Here is a 17,214-nt window from a genome sequence, read left to right as displayed (position 1 = left end):
CAGACAACTTTTCATTTCCCAATTTCACCAATAAAGCTCCTTGTGTCCTTGTAGGTGGTGGGGGACAGGGACAGCGGTGGCCAGGGTGGGGTGCTGCGGCTCCCCGCGGACTCCTCCTCCAGCTCTGTGGGCTCGGCCGACACTGACGTCACCTATACGGGCATCCAGACCTCGCCCTGCACCCTGGAGCCGCCCACGCTGGCTCCCACCCAGGCAGAGGGTCCTGTCGCGGGCGTAAATGGTGGTGGCTATAGGCCTCAGGCCAGCGCCCCGCAGCAGCAGCAGCAGCAGCAGCAGCAACACCAGCCACCACAGCAGCTGGAGCTGCAGGGGGGAAGGGTAGACGCCGGAGAGCCCAACGTCGGCGCTCCCTCGGCGGCCTCGTTTGGTGGCTATAAGCCCCAGTGCACCTGGAGACCGGACTCACCAGATGAAGGGAACGGGTTCGACGTCGGATCGGTGGGCAGCCCCACGTCCGTCAACTCATCCCAGTTCCTCATCCCAGACGTCTCGGAGGATGACTCTCGCAATGCTGGGTCATCGTCGTCAACGGCGACCACCTCGTGGATTCCGAGCTTCCTGTCAAGCAAGCCCTGAGGGCAACCGGTGGTGGTGTTTTCACACTGGTCACCTGCCCACCCAAAGTGTTTCTGAATCCCAAAGACTGAAGGGGTCTTTTCCACTGAAGCTCTTGTTTGCGAGTTTGACCCTCACCTAAGCATGTGCTAAAACTAATCATGTTATGTCTACTTGTTACACTAGTCACATGTGTTTGACGGACTCTGAGCAGCTCAATGAGAAGAAGAATCTATCTGTACTACTGACACACCATTGGCTGAGACATTACTGGTTCTATGGGGACGCCAAGCCGTGGGAGAGAGACTTTTCTTGGCGAACCTCTTCAAGACGCACTCCAAGTGTTACATGTGGATGATAACCAAGTATTATTAAGTGTTGTTTGTGTCTGTGTACAGTAATGTTTGAATGGGGTGAATGAATGTGTGTGCCTTTGTTTGTGTTCACGTGTGAGAGAGAAAAGTCATTTTAATAAGCTGAAACAGGAAAAACACTTCCGATATTTTGGTCAACAGATGTATAATGTGCGGTTAGATGTTACACACTGCTACTACTACTACACTCGGACACATTGTGTTCCTCAGTAATTTTTCTAACGGTTAAACTCTGCCGAGCTCACGGTTCAACACCTTATTTCACGTAATGCCTTTTATTGTTAATGCTGCCAACGGAATGCACTTTCACAACAACCCTTTTGTGTCCTAACAGTCATACAAATATTATCCAGGGTATGGATTCTACTGGTCTTGAGAAAGGGATTGGTCCTGGACAGAAAAAGATAAGAACTTCCAAAGATTTGTAGGAGACAAGTTTGAAAGATTTTGAAACACACTTTCACCATCTGAAATGAAACCCAAAATTATTGATATGCTTGCCATTTTATCAGAAGAAATCAAAGCCTTTGGTTGTAAATACATTTGTGTTTTTTTATCTATATATACTGTTGCTCTGTAAACATTGTACAGCCAACAGTGGTAAAGAGGGTGCATTGTCCGGGGCAGTTTATGTAGGCCGAGAAAAAAAAGACACATCACAACGTTGTGTGAATGTCAAACTCGGCAGGCTAGCAGGAAAGGGTTTTTGCAACACTACAAAAGTGAGAGATATCACAGTAGATAAGGCAGGCTATGTTCTGGGTGGTGAGACTTCTGTGAAAGATACTCTTTATGATATGACACGAGGCCACATAGATTATATTTCCTCAGCTGCTGTTTTGGCCACTGTCCACACTAGCAGCAGTGCCGTAGTCATTTCTCAGGTTAAGGAATCGTACGACTTGCATTAAAAGAACAGTCCACTATTTTTGGAAATATGCTCATTTTGCACCTCACCTCAAGTTAAATAATTGAGTTTTACCTTTCTCCTATTCCGGCAGAGTCTGGTGAGTTTACTTCTTAGCATGTGTCATTGAACCGGTCTAACTGGTCCCATTTGGCTCCTTAATGGAAGAAATGAGATCACCAGAATCAGACATCGCCAGGAAGACCAGGAGAACGATAAAACTCAATTATTTAACTCCAGAAGAGGTATAAAATTAGCTTCTTGTTTTTTCTTCAAAAATGGTGGACAGTTTAAGCTGCCTGCATGGCATGCGAAGAATTAAAGTCTGGAAAAGAAGACAATGGCGCATCATTGTAACATAATCATCCAGTGTAGAGACTGAGTGCATTTAGAAAATACTGTTGTTTTAAAGCCTAATCGTATCAAGGTTTGCAAGCGCTACTGTGATGTAAATCCTATGCATAGACATTCATTTTAAAAGCAAATTGTTCAGAGAATATCAGCACAGTAGGCTATAGTTTAAGTTTTTTTTATTTTGTGTGTGTATGCGTGAGAGTGTATGTGCGTGTGTTTGTGAGAGTGTGTGAGAGCAAGACATAGTCAGGTATATTTTTTAAACTGTGAAATAGGGGATTCAAGGGTGCAAGCAGCTGTTTTGTTTTTTCCTGACATTAAATCCTGTTGTTGGGATCTGTTGAAAGCCAGTCTAAGTGTGGGAGAGGTTGGCGCTACTGAGTAAAAGAAAGCAGAGCTGTATATAAAGCTATTTACTGTATGGCTCTGAAGGCAAGGCCTCCGCAGATACATTGGTGCCTCAACGACAGTTTATTAAAAAAAAGATGAACTTGCCAGTAATGATCTTGTTATGACAATTTGCTGCATTGTTTGCTGCTTTGTATGCATGCATAGCTATGTAGTTAGCACTATCTGCAAATCATTGCTTCTGTGTGGTTTAATATTTATATCATAACTGTTCAACTAATAACTGACAACTTGTGTATGGTAGGCTATTATGACTAAAGCTATAATAAATATAATCATTAAAACACTGAATACCCCCTCTAAATGTTTTATGGTTTTCTTGTCCTTTTTTTCAGAATGGTGTCTTTCTATTTCTTTTTTTCTTTTTTATTTCAATGGTATAATATGCCAATTGTGTTTTAGATGAACTTAACCTAAACTAAATTACAAACAGATGGCTTTGGTAAAGTATTCATACTTTGGTTGTAGGCCTACAGGCGTACATATTCCAAAATAGGCTAATCCTTTCTCAGGCCCATAGTTAAAAATAATAAAAGCAATCTGATATAGTCCAATATCATATCAGGGAAGCTCAGTTAAGGCTATCTTATTTTTAAGTATTTCTCATGAATATTTTGAAGTCTTTTGTATTTATTTTTTGTATTGTAATTTAATTGGAAAATGGGGTAGCGTTAGAAAGAGGAAACAAAGTTATAGATTGTAATAAAAGTAGGCGTTTGGCCTTGCGGCTGTTCAGTCCTTCAAGAGAGTTAATGTAGGCTAGAACTTGACCACAGCTCTATCATGAAAATAAAATGTTGAAAGTGCGCTTCTCGGACTTGCGGAGTGACGCAACATGGTGGCAATGGCTACGCTACGTGATCACGACTCTCTCAGTTTACAGGTTGCTACGGCAACGGCACTCATGGGTGTATTTCTGGTACAACTGCCCTTGGGTTGTGTTATCGTGCTACCTGGAAAGCATAAGTCATGGAAGCCCCTATCTTATAGCAATCACTAGATTTGTATATTTTATCTTGAGAAAATGTCTGACATATTGTGTCGATGGCTGAATTCAGAGCTTCGCCTGTCCAAAGTCATTGGTAAGTTTATTATGTATCATGATAATTGTGTTAATTGCTAGCTAGCAATAGGCCTACGTGTCCAAGCTGTCATTAATGAGCTTGCATATATTCTTCCAAATACAATCTGAAAAATTATCATACAAGACAGTGCTGTTTGTGACCAAGCCCTTTGAAACTATCTACAAAGTATCTAAGATAATGATGGACTGCTTTCTGGTGTTCTCAGAGCAGTCAACTATTTCGAGAGACTTTTCAAACGGGTATTTGATCGGTGAAGTCCTGCATAAGTTTGAACTCCAGAATGACTTCGAGCTGTTTTCCAAGAGCAGGTAAATAAAAAAAAGTGCATAACTGCTGCTGCTATTCAATAACGTACGACTTGTCTATGTTTTTTAATCCTACAACCTTCAACTAGTGTTGCTTGCTATCAATCCTAGTGCAATTGTCTCTTCCTCACACCAATTAGATTGTGGAAATGAATGAATCAACCACTCATGTCCCCCCCTCCCCAGCTCCTCAAATGCCAAGCTCAACAACTTTACCCGGATCGAGCCCACCCTGCATCTGCTGGGGGTGCCCTTTGACCTGGCCATGGCCAAGGCGATGATGCAGGCCCAGCCTGGGGCGGCGTCACGGCTCCTTTACCAGCTCTACATCCTGCTGCAGAAGAAGAAGAAAGCCGGCCTCACTGGCACAGAGATGGAAACCATGCAGCCCGCCGCCACAGCTCGACTGCACCGGGTGGAAAATAGCATCTACACCAATGTGAGTGAGCTCGCTGTGGTTGGCCAGCCGCAAGTTGGGCTGCTGTGTGTGTGTGTGTGTGTGTGTGTGTGTGTGTGTGTGTGTGTGTGTGTGTGTGTGTGTGTGTGTGTGTGTGTGTGTGTGTGTGTGGTCTTCCCAGTGCATGGTGCACACAGGGAAAATGTTTTTCCAGCTTGTGATGTGGCATGTCGGCTCTGTATTTCCTCCCTCTCTCTCTCTCTCTCTCTCTCTCTCTCTGGCTTTCTCTGATGTTTCTTAGCGTCTTAAAACTGTGGTGAAGAGAGGGGCTGAACTCAAGATGCAGATGATCACTGAACGCTATGAGATGAAAGCGCAGAAGATGTACAACAAGTCAGTCTTGGCAGATCTGGTGAAGGACCAGAAACGGCTACAGGAGCAAGAGCTGATGCGACTTGAAGACATAGAGAAGGTACCAGGGAGAGAGAGAGAGAGAGAGAGAGAGAGAGAGAGAGAGAGAGAGAGAGAGAGAGAGAGAGAGAGAGAGAGAGAGAGAGAGAAATAGGGGTGTTGACATCAGTAATAACATTGATATTAATAACATTTTTTCAGGTTTTATCACATTTTACACTATACACGACTTACTTGATAATTACTCTGATTGGACAGTCTTGCCATCACAGCTCAAGGCAGTCAAAAGAACTATGTTTTTAGGACCTGGACTTGGGTTTGGCATTTGGAATTGTTTTGTCATTCATCCAGAATGGTTCTCTTGTTCTGGCCTTTCTACAGGCGGAGTGGAACTGAAGAAAACTTTCGGATGAAAAACAAAACGTCCCTGCGCTCAACGATACTATGCACTTTTATCAAAAAACCTTCGATCAGCATTAGACACATTTTCTATATCATTTTTTATCAGAAAATTAGTCATGTCCAATCATGTCATTGCCCTGCAGCACTGCCCAAAAGTTGTCCTGTGTATCATGACCTATGACGGTACATCCCTAGTCCTACTTATGTTGAACTGGTTGAAACCCCCTCAGCACAGACTAGCTCGCAAGAAGCAACAGGAGCTGATGAGCCGCATCCTGACGGCGGGCCTGCAGATCCCCAAGCCACCCCCAAACCGCACCCTCAAGGCCCTCCACAGGCAACGTCAGCAGAAACAGCATCTCGAGGCCAAGGTAAGGCTGGTTGCAGTGCATTGCATTAAGGATGCCAGCAGCCAGGGTTGCCAGATTGGAAGATTTCCCGCCCAACTGCGGGTAAAAAGACGTATTGGGTGGGTTTTTCTCTAGATTTATGCCCATACAAGTCAAAAACATTTTGTTAAAATCGGGCGGGATTTAGTGCCTCCAGGTGGTCTTTGAGGCTGGAAATCATCTGTCACATCTGGGGTGCATTTCTGGAAAGCAGAGTTGCTAACTATGTTGGCTACTTTGTTGGTTGCAATGCAATTTACCATTGGCAACTACCGAAGTTGCTAACTGCTAACAACTATGCTTCCCAGAAATGCACCTCTGGCCACCCTGCCAGCAGCACCAGCGCTGTAGCGCTGTCTTAGTGGTGTGCTGAATTTTTCTTTTAAAAAAACATGCTACGCAAGCAGACGCGCATATGCCACTCACACACAAAGTCAGCGAGTTTCATTTTTTTTTTCTAACAGAGTTTGTTTTTTCTAGAATGTCCAACTGGAAATCGCCCAGTTTGAGAAGATCAGAAAGAAGCTGTCTCCACCTCCTCCAGACTTGAGGTATATACAGTAACAGCATATTTGAAGTGTGAGGAGTTTTCACCAGTCATTTGCTTTTTTTTCCCAGCGGTCTACTCACACATGTTGAAGACTTGCACAGAAATCATCAAAACAAAACCTTCTTGACTGGCATGAATGCAGAAAGTCCCTGATGCCAAAAGCAAACCACAGAATCAGCCTGTCAAGGACAAGGACATTTTCAAACTAAATAACAGAATCTGAAACTATATAAAATATACAAAAATATACAATATATATATATATATATATATATATATATATATATATATATATATATATATATATATATATATATATATATATATATATATAAACATGCACATTGCACACTCTCTCTTTCCCTCTGTCCATGGTTCCTTCTTTCTCTCTCTCTCTCTCACTCTCAAAGAAAGCCACAGAGTCCGTCAGGATTATACAGGTAGCAGTTAAAACCTGCTGGGCATTGCTGCCTGTCGCACCTCCTCCGGTGCCCAATGTAAAGTAACATTATCATTATCTGTCTGTCTCTCTGTCTGTCTGTCTCTCTCTCTCTCTCTCTCTCTCTCTCTCTCTCTCTGCTAGTGGTATGGAGGGGTCGTATGACATGAGCACGGCTGCTGGCCAGGTGCTGCACCACACGCTGAGCCCAGAGGAGATGACCAAGGCCAATGCCCAGTACATCCAGAGAATCCGCCAGAGGCTGGAGGAGGACGCGGCCGCACGCGAGCAGAGAGAGAAGAGACGACGACGGGTACTGGTGGAGCAGCTACGGGCACACGAGGCCCAGGAGGTGACTGCATACAATACATACAGTGGATCAGTGACATTTTTAACCCCTTAAGACTTGACCCCTGTTATAATTTTGATGTTGACTGAGTCATAAGGCTGTATGAAAGGGCGTAGTTGTGTAGTAATATGGGAGTGAAGTCTTTTCACTGACCACTTTGTATTACAGCATTCCGCTGGAACAGGGATGGGCAGTTACTACAGATAAAAAAAAAATACAGATACAAAATACGAAATACTATTGAGAAATACCTAATGAATGAATGAATGAATGAATGATGATGACGGTTATCTGTCGTGACGCGTTTTGTCCTGCAGGAGGCGCTGCGTGAGGGCCAGCTGGTGGAGCGGCTGATGCGTCAGTCTCAGCACGAGAAGAGGCTGGCGGTGCAGCTGATGCAGGTGCGGCAGCAGAAGGAGGTGCTGCGGCAGAACCGCATCCAGCACGAGAGGCAGTTCCAGGAGCAGCGCCTACGTGACTTCCAGGAGGCCTTAGATAGGGAAGCGGTGAGATAAGCGCATGCACACGCACACACACGCGCACACACACATACACACACACACACACACACACACACACACACACACACACACACACACACGCGCACACACAGAGTACACCAACTGTATGGTGCAGTGGCTACAAGACCTTGCTACAATCCTACATGCTCTATCTTGAACCCTTTAAGACATAGCATTATAACTTTACCGCTACCAGAATGGCAATCACCAAGTCATAGTGCATTACTAAAGGCCTTGTGTCATAGTAGTGTAGTACTATGGTACTAGTTATCTTTTCACTGTCTATTACAGCATGCCACTGGTAGTATGGCGTGCATTATGGGGTTAACGTCTTCTAGAGTGCATCTGGTCCCAGATTAGTCTATACGTGTTGAAATAACCCCCCATGTTGTCCTGCGTAGGTTCTAGCGCAGCAGGCCAAAGTGGAGCGGGCGGAGGAGGCCCGCAGGGAGATGGAGCTCCACGACCGGCTGGCGGCCGAGTGGGCCCAGGCGCGCTACAGGAAACACTACAACTTCTGCAGGGAGGTCCTGGAGCAGGTGGTGGACCTTGCCACGCGTTGTGGAGAGTACCGCCTCTTCACAGCAAAGTGTGTACACCATATTGTAGTCAAGTAGAGTATAGAATAACTTTATGGAGCGTAACACCTCTTCACAGCAAAGTGTGTACTGCTGGCCGCTGTTTACATCTATGCTGGATGTTTTTGAAATTGCATTGGTTCTCATTTACACGTAAACACTTTTTCAAAATGCCTGTTTTTAAAAATATCCCATTTAAGAGGCTAAAAAGAACCTGTCACAATAGAGTTTTTGTTTTTATCCACGTGTCGTGTTTATGTGTAAACAGCTTTTAAAAATCCACATTTAAAATGATCCAGATATGTGTAACCAGAACTTCAGTGTCTGAAGTCTGATCCTGGCGAAGAGGATACGTAACTAATAATCAGTGACCAGAGGCCATGTTGCACAGTGGAGTAAACGGAACTCTGGCATAAAATACACTCCAGAGGTTGTGAAATGGACTCTCTAAGTGTTGAATTAAAAGGGGATGTGTGTGTGCAGTCTGGTCCCAGGTAAGATGATGCGCGAGTGGAAGGAGCTGTTCTACAGTGGGAAGCCGCTGTACGAGCTGGCGTGTGTGGACCCCGTGCCTGAAGAGCCCACTCCAGAGCAGCTACTGGAACTGGAGAAGGAGGAGCTGCTCAATGACCAGGACTTTGAGGACTATGTGGTAAGCACACAGTAGGGAGGAAATAGCATTCCATTTCAATGAATGAAAAATGGAAATAAACTGATAGTGGGGGAAGAAAACATGAGATTGGAATACAATACAATACATATAGTGTACGTACATAGTCAAGCCTGATGTGTCTGCATCCTCAAAGATGACTTTTCAACTACGTACGGTGGTCTCAAGTCTTCAAATTTATCAGCGGTAAAATGATTTATTATCAAAATGCACAACGGTTCCTTAAGCCGATAACGAAAAGAATGTCAGCAGCACGATATTAAAATCTACAAATAAAACAATGGCAAAAACTGGTTTTACCGTGGCTATTTCATGTGAATTCAGATCTTTTTAATTTATTCTTATTCTTTTTAATTTATCTTATTTATTTTATTTATTTCATTGCTTCCTCCAAGAGCATGTCAGGTGAATGGGCTTGGAAGGAGGACGGGCAACATAAATCTCCGCCGACCAACAATGACATCTTGGGCCATGTGGTGTATCGGCTGCAGAACATCGTTAACCCGCCCAAGCCGGGCACCCCGCCCCCCCTCTTCCCCCGCTTCACGCTCCGAGCCTGCGTCCTAGGGAAAGTGCTGTCCGGGAAGACCATGTGCCTGACCAAGATCGCACAAGGTGTGTCATTATACCTGCTCTTTCTTTTTTTTTTTTTTTTTAAAGTTACAATATCGGCCCTGCCGTGGCCTCACGGAATGTCACTGGGTTACTGTGACCCGGCGACCCGGGTTTGATTCCGGCCCGGGTCATTTGCTGATCCTCCCCCACCTCTCTCTGCCACTCGCTTCCTGTCACCATTTCCAACTGTCCTATTAAAAAAGGCAAAAAAAGCCCAACAAAATATATATTACATTTAAAAAATTATAAATAATAAAGCTGTGTTAATCTGGTAGCACTTCATTTTATATATACTTTTGCAGTGTACTTCCAGTACCTCAGGTACAGTGGGATAAATGGTGTGTAATAGCGTGTATTTTCTTTGGCCTTTGCCTATCACAGTTTTGATTAATGATTGGTTTGTTGGCCTTGCTGTGTGTGTGGCATTAGTGTGTATTAAAGCATCTTCTACTTTGTTCTCTTCTTTTTTCTTTCCTTGTAAAACCTAGTTCATGGCATCCATGTGCTGTCCCCCACGGTTCTCATTCAGCAAGCCCTCGCTGCGTATAAGGCTGGACACACTGAAGAGGAGAAAGAGATTGAGGTCAGTAAAATCTGGCAACATAAGTGATTAACCCCTTAAGACACTACCCCTTTTATAAACTAGTTACCAGAATGACCAAGTCGTAATGTATTACTAAATGCCCTAAGCACCGTCATAGTGGTACTATGGTAGTTAAGACTACGACAGCTTTGCGTAAATAAAGCGTTCTCCTCAGCATTGTGTTATTATTCTGTTTTGCTGACAGACTGTCGAGAGTACCGATTCCATTGACATGAATGGGGATGTGCCAGAGAAAGAGAGTGTGAAAGAGGTCCTCGCTTTATCTGACTCAGGTTAATTATGCTTATTTCACACTCACACACACACACACACACACACACACACACACACACACACACACACACACACACACACACACACACACACACACACACACACACACACACACACACACACACACACACACACACACACACACACAGGCAACAAAGAAGATCTAATAAGGCACCACACGATATGCAGTACTCTGTATTGTTGATTGCCCAGATGTCCCTGTTGTCTTGTTTAAAAAGAAAAGAAAAAAAACAATTAGAAATGTGTGATCTTATAATCATCTCACCAGATGAGAATGCAAAGCCGGAGGGAGCTTCACAGAAAGACCTCGTCACTTCTCAGGTCAGTTTTACAGTCATGGTGGTGATGCACATGGCAACTTTTTGAACAATGATTCGGGACAACGAACCGATAATATGTTGTTTGGACTTTTTTTTGTTGATCATTATTAGACTTTCTTGAAGAGAACTTGAATCAGTATCTGCCATTTTGTAATCATTCCATTGGAAAATTAGGAGCCAATCAAGTTGTTTCCTGGCAACATTCCCTAAAAACTTGCTGTGTATCATTACCGTATGGTTTTATTTACCGTAAGTTCAGGCCAATGGGTCACAGAGCTTGTTGTATGCATTGATAAATTTGAAATTACATTAATGAACAGAGGGCTCCCTCACCCCTAGATGGAGGTTTATTTCCGTATTCATTTGTCCCAAGTATGCCCAAATAGCCTCCCCCCCATGGAACTATATCCCTGTATTCACATTACATTTGATTGTATTACATTACACTAGCTGACACTTTTGTATCCAAAGGGACTTTGTTATTGTAGATACAGGGTATTGGTTACAGTCCCTGAAGCAATATGGGGTGAGGTGCCTTGCTCAAGGACACTTCAGCCATGGACGAAGGTCTTGGTAAGGGTGAGATTTGAACCTACACCCTTCTTATCTAAAGGCCAGCGCTCTAACCACTGAGCCATGGCTGCCCCAAATGTTCCCGTGTGGTCCCCCATCCATAGAAGGAGCTTCATCCCTGTGTTCCCACGTGTTTCCAGAGTGGTCCCTCCCTCCTGACCCCTGAGCTTTGTGTGTATTCTGTAGATGTCCATGAGAGCGCAGCATGGAGCAGCAGTGCAGAGGATCCTGAGGAAGGGGAAAGCTGTCCCCAATCCCCTCCTAGTTGACATCATCGTTGACGCCATCAGGTACATGGCGATATGCATGTCCTATACATATACAATTACATTACACTTCATGCACGATATGCATGTCCTATACCAGGGATGGGCAACTTTCATGATAAGGAGGGCCACATTTTTTTATCGCCTCCATCGGAGGGCCACATGACCAGGGATCTGATGGAAATTTGCAGAGTTCGAGGTGCAGTTGGTCGCTCACTGACTGTCGATATTGTATGGAAGGAATAGGAGTGTTCTCTATCAGTCAACAGTGTATTAGAATGGATTAATTCAGCAGTGGCTTAAAGAATATCTGCTCATTATTTTTTTAAAGTCATGTTTTATCTATGTAAGGGCCACACTGAGTACGGAGGCGGGCTGCATGTGGCCCCCGGGCCTCCAGTTGCCCATGCCTGTCCTATACATGAGTGATTCTACGATTCCCCTACGCTTTTGGCAAAAGCAAAATGTCAATTATCAGTATTTTTTTTCAACTAAATGACCTAGATGTTTACATAGTGTATATATTTAAGTTTCCAAACAAACAAATTGCCAAGCTTAATCTTAAATCATTTGATAAATACTCTTATGAAAGCGAACATTTGCTTAATTATTTTGTCAATAGTGTTATGGACAAATACTATGTCATTTCAAACATATATAAAAATACTACAGAGTTGAAACAATATATGTTTGAAAGTGCTTATGTCCCTTAGCAGTAATGTTGTCTTTAATCTGTGCAACTGATATAGAAAATGTGATTGTTGAGCTTCATAAGTAGGATTTTATGAGTCACTGTGATACAGACTGACACATTTTTCATCATAAATCCCTGTAACGTCTGATTTGAATATAGTCACCCTCCTTACACAAGACTTCCTTCTCCAGAGATAATCCCTAGTGTATGTTCATAGGATTTTTCCAACACATAAGGGATCAATAGCGCAAAAACACTTTCAAAACAGTCAACGGTGTTACTCAACGGTGTTACGGTCAACAGTGCAGGGGAACAAGTCGGCACTTTTTTAGGAGAAAAAACAGAGCAGACAAACCCATCTCCCTAGAACACAAATTATTTAGTTTGTTTGTCTGTCAATATGGATATAAATTGGCAAAAACATACTCCTCCTCAACTGTCATCAGTGTTGCCAGATTGGGCTGGTTCCCGCCCAATTGGGCTGCTTAGGATGGCCGGGTGCGGGTAAAAATGGCATCTATCAGAAAAACCTTCCCACTGCCATATAAATCAATAGAATTGGGCGGGTTTTTAGGGCGGATTTTGATCACTTTTTGGGCTGGAAATCATCAGCCTCATCTGGCAACCCTGACTGTCATACTTACAGTTTTTCTTGATCACTTTAACACGATTTTTTAAACTGACTCACACAAAGTCGTCATGATCACTATTTCAGGAAAGCAAAAGACACGTTGTGCATATGTGTTAACACATTCTTGTTGACTTCACATATTTCCCATTCATATAACACAGTTTTTGCTAAACAGTTAACGCATGTGCCATTTAAGTAGTGCACATTTCATTGTTTAAGCTCTGATAACCATACAGAAAAATCTACTCCTGACTTTTAGAAACTACCGTCAGTCGTGTGAACACACCAGAGCACCTATTTGACACTCCTTCTCAAAAATCTTAATTTAGCAATCAGTCTTATACACAGTGTCTTCTTGTTTGTTCTTGGCATGGAGTTCTTTTGCAAATTTACTGTAAGTGCATTCTCGTACTGCAACATCATGTTTTACTTTACACATATTTTATGTAATACCGTTATCAGCCATTAGTGATTACAGTAAAAAAACAAAACAAAACAAAAAAACAAAAACAAAACAAAAACTACATCAAAGCATTCTGATTCTCAATCCAATTCTTTGCAATAAGACATTATTGTTACACGGACCCACTACCTAGCCTACTGACAATTTTACATAAGAAAAGACACACAACTCAAATCTTTATGCAAAGCATTTACTGGGCCTGCTATCTCTCAGTCAGTAGATCCTGATCAAGCAGAGTCAGTGGCTAAGTAAAAGAAACAACAATGGAACTGGCTTGAAAGTTATGTAATTGACAACAGTGTTAAATAACGGCAAATTGTGTCAACATGATAGCCGTGTTTTGGATTATTACGACCATTGTGTAATGACTGACTGGGAGTGTTCATACACTGCTATGCAGTGTGTATTGGACTGAAGACAGAGTTTGCTTTTATTGCATATGTTAAATATTTTGGAAACGTAGTAGCCTTTTGCAAACAAAGATGTTGTGTTTGGAGAATTGGTTTAACTGGTTAGCCTGTTGCGTGAACTGGTATGAAAATGTGCTTTTTGGAGTGAGAACAGTGTCAAAGCAATCAAGAAATACTGTAATTGTAACACCATTGACGGTAACACCGTTGACATTTCAGCCATTTTTATGGTGTTGTGCTAACTGAGGACCTCAGAAGTTCCACCACAACACCTTAATCAATTCATGTATCTGTATGCTTTATCTGTGTTTTTCTACATGTGATTTCTAATTCAGATTCTTATGAATATGTTGATAACACCGTTGACAGGCAATTTTCCCGCTATGAGAACATGAAAAAGAATGGATTAAATTATGGAAGGATGGAGCTCAATATTTACCAAAAAGTCTTCCCGTATCCTGCCAAAGAGGTTATGTCATCACGTGATGTTATTCGTATGGCCTAAGACCAAACCATTACTGATTTATGGAGGAGGTTTCAGACCGTGACACTGTTAACACAGTTTTCGTGGACAAACACAAAATGGCAAATTTCATGTATAATGGAAAGGACAGTGGTCTTTCTGACAGTTCTGTCACATTGTGATGATTAATGTGAATCAACATTTGCAATCGTCTTGGGCAAAACAAGTTTCTTTACATGCTAATATGAAGACTGAATATGACATTTGGAAAACAGGACGGCATGAAAACCCCCAAAACCAGTATTAAATATTCATTCTTGCTGAGGGAAATAATGCTATGTCTACACTTTCTGTATTATATGAAAGATAAATGTTTTCTAATGTCCAAAACATCATTGGATGCAGTTAATAGTTAGTGGAATTGCCAAATAAAATCCACGGACTTAAAAGTGTAGTCGAATTAGAGAATCACTCACATATACAATTACATTACACTTCATGCATGTTATCCTATACATATACATCATACTTCATGCACTGTTCATGTGATGTCCTATACATACGCTACATACACATTCTAGGCACTATGCATGTCCTATACATACACATTACATGCTCTTGGTGCACTATGCTACATACACAAGCTTTACTACGTATCTAGCAGTGTTGGGAAAGTTCATTTTCACGTGAACTAGTAGTTCAAGTTCACAGCTCTCAGAATGAACTAGTTCGTTCATAGCTCATAATTTTTTCAAAATGAACTAGTTCGTTCATATTTCACAAAATAAATGAACTAGTTCATTTTCAGTTCAGTTTCAATGACTATTACAGTGTGCCACTGGAGGTTCAACATTAATGTTGTTTATATATAAACGTAGTTCTGGAGGAAGTCCGAGAGTGATTGACAGCTGTCATTACTTGCTCCCGCCTTCGCGCATATTTAAATCCCTCCTTCCCTCTTTCGCCTGTCATGCGCGAAGGCTTTCCGAATTGCCCCACCACCTCCCCATACTCCTCCATTTCACTAGAACACCCAGTTACACTTCCTCTATACTACACATAGGGGGGAAGCAGATCTCATCCCACATGAGCTCCGTTTAAAGCATCCCAGGACCGAGGCCAGCTAACGTGCCAAACATGCATATACTATACGTAAACTGTACACCAAGCACTCAAGGACAAACTGGTGAAAGGGGCTACAAAGAGTTCTATTAACACCAGGGCTTGACACTGGCACCAGCCAACCAGCCAAATGCTGGTAAAACTTGGCTGTGCCTGGTAACAATTTCAGTGTCATTAGCCAATTTGGAAGGTAGCTTATTCTATGGTATGACATATCAGAAGAGCATATATTCTGAACTTTTCCCCTTGTGTATCAATTGTTCAAGAAAAAGCTCAGTTACTCAGTTTCTATTTGTTTGATTTATTTCCATGTTGAAACCCATGCACTCATCTTTTAGTTTTAAGCACCTCATCTTCTGAGGTTAGATGTAGGCTACAGCGTCATGATAAAGGGGAAAAAAAACGAATTTGTGGCTAGTAGAATAGCTGGATGGCTAGTGACTAAGGAAAACCACTAACCACAGTGGCTGGCAAGTGAAAAAGTTAATGTCAAGCCCTGATTAACACTGGTATTTTTTACTGTCCACGGCTGGCAGGGAGGTGCCCGCTGGGTGCGGCTGGATCCTGGACGGCTTCCCAATGAACGTGGAGCAGGCCAAGCTCCTGGAGATGGCCCTGAGCGGCTCGGACCCCAACAAGAAGCCGGGCAAGGTCCGCAGGACCAGCCTGGCGGTGGACATGAAGAACGCCTCCCAGGAGGCACCACAGCGGCCCAAGGTGCTGGACCTAGCGCTCCTCATGGAGGTGGCCGATGACGTCGTGCTGAGCCGCGCCGCCCAGCAGGACAGTGAGTGCACCGGTATTATTTGTGTATTTACTTTAAAGGGGCTCTATGTAGGATTAAAAGTTTAATTAATCACTGTCCCGAGTCAGCCGATACTTATTTGAGTCATTAGTAAGTGAGCGATGATTCTCGCGACAACTTTGACGATCTGTCTGCTGAGAACCCCACATGTAACTTTGGACAGAGCGGTCCACTATCAGTGTCTTGGGAAACACTTTTCATACGAAAAATCGCTTTACATACCGTACTCAGATTTGTATCAACTGCTGGCATTCTGTGATGAAAAGCATTCTCACAGTGAGCTTATTTAAACAGTATTTTTTCACGATGGTGTAGATTTTGAGACAAGCATGCCACAGGCACCACGCAAACTACGCAGTCCTACCATGTGCCCCTTTAAATGTATATATTTTTAGGGCTTTCTAGTCTTCATTTGATAGGGCAGTGTGTGATGGTGACAGGAAGTGAGTGGGAGAGAGAGATGGGGGAGGATTGGGAAATGACCTCGGACCATAATCGAATTCCGGATCCCAATTAGAGGGCACCTCTAATGCTATTATTGCAATAACAACTTCTTGTTTTATTACAATATTCAGTTTTCAATATAAATTACAATGTTCAGCATCGTGCAATATTTGTTTTGAAATGTTTTATTTTGGAACCAAATACACACACTCATTCTCTTGAATCAAAACTGTATTTTTTTTACAGTGTACAATTATTCCAATAACTTCTTTTATTTTTCTCTGCAGTATCAGTATTGTACAATATTTCTTTAAGCTAAGTTAACGTTTCTACGTATGTAGGGCAATATGCTATGTATGCAATATATCTGCCTTATGTCTGTATGTACTGTATGCAGGGTAGCCGGCAGGGGGGCAAAGGGGTCAGCTGCCCACGGCCCAAGAAAAGGGGTGATCCAGAGTTGGGTCTACATTAAATTGTGTGTATTGATTGTGGGGCCTTTCAATTGACATTGTACCGGGTACGCCAAAACTGTCAGCGGCCTCAGTGTGTGTGTGTGTGTGTGCTCAATAATGTTGACAAATACCTTATAATATGACTTAAAAAACATTATTTTTTTCATTTATTTTTTACAGCTACAGTGGAAGGCTTACCTGCACAAGAAACCGAACAGAGTCAAGCACTTGAGGGAGACGAGTCCACTGAGGCTCAAGAACAGCAAGTCACCTCCAGCTCTGACTCCACCCTAAACCAGCTACAACATTGGTGTGCATGATGCGCTTCTTCACCCTTTCA

At 42.8% G+C, this 17,214-nt stretch overlaps 2 protein-coding genes across 2 annotated transcripts in view; both read left to right on the top strand.

Annotated features, from left to right (window-relative positions):
* The window catches only part of lifra (LIF receptor subunit alpha a), a 28,236-nt gene extending 25,324 nt beyond the window's left edge, over positions 1 to 2,912 (top strand). The window contains exon 20 of the mRNA XM_063195696.1: positions 55 to 2,912. Within this exon, the coding sequence (XP_063051766.1) occupies positions 55 to 597 (543 nt within the window). The 3' untranslated portion in view covers positions 598 to 2,912. The remainder of the gene's footprint in view (positions 1 to 54) is intronic.
* A 643-nt stretch (positions 2,913 to 3,555) lies between these two features.
* spef2 (sperm flagellar 2) overlaps positions 3,556 to 17,214 on the top strand; it is a 39,322-nt gene continuing 25,663 nt past the window's right edge. The window contains exons 1-17 of the mRNA XM_063195695.1: positions 3,556 to 3,701; positions 3,910 to 4,012; positions 4,196 to 4,448; positions 4,708 to 4,878; positions 5,450 to 5,590; positions 6,089 to 6,159; positions 6,742 to 6,949; positions 7,264 to 7,452; positions 7,869 to 8,056; positions 8,529 to 8,697; positions 9,111 to 9,330; positions 9,819 to 9,913; positions 10,119 to 10,206; positions 10,497 to 10,549; positions 11,308 to 11,411; positions 15,707 to 15,957; positions 17,055 to 17,184. Of these exons, the coding sequence (XP_063051765.1) occupies positions 3,644 to 3,701; positions 3,910 to 4,012; positions 4,196 to 4,448; positions 4,708 to 4,878; positions 5,450 to 5,590; positions 6,089 to 6,159; positions 6,742 to 6,949; positions 7,264 to 7,452; positions 7,869 to 8,056; positions 8,529 to 8,697; positions 9,111 to 9,330; positions 9,819 to 9,913; positions 10,119 to 10,206; positions 10,497 to 10,549; positions 11,308 to 11,411; positions 15,707 to 15,957; positions 17,055 to 17,184 (2,492 nt within the window). The 5' untranslated portion in view covers positions 3,556 to 3,643. The remainder of the gene's footprint in view (positions 3,702 to 3,909; positions 4,013 to 4,195; positions 4,449 to 4,707; positions 4,879 to 5,449; positions 5,591 to 6,088; positions 6,160 to 6,741; positions 6,950 to 7,263; positions 7,453 to 7,868; positions 8,057 to 8,528; positions 8,698 to 9,110; positions 9,331 to 9,818; positions 9,914 to 10,118; positions 10,207 to 10,496; positions 10,550 to 11,307; positions 11,412 to 15,706; positions 15,958 to 17,054; positions 17,185 to 17,214) is intronic.

Source organism: Engraulis encrasicolus, chromosome 3 (genome assembly GCF_034702125.1).
Source record: "Engraulis encrasicolus isolate BLACKSEA-1 chromosome 3, IST_EnEncr_1.0, whole genome shotgun sequence".
In the NCBI taxonomy this organism is placed as follows: Eukaryota; Metazoa; Chordata; class Actinopteri; order Clupeiformes; family Engraulidae; genus Engraulis; species Engraulis encrasicolus.
Note: the sequence above shows the minus strand (reverse complement) of the source record. Positions and strands in the feature narration are given on the sequence as shown.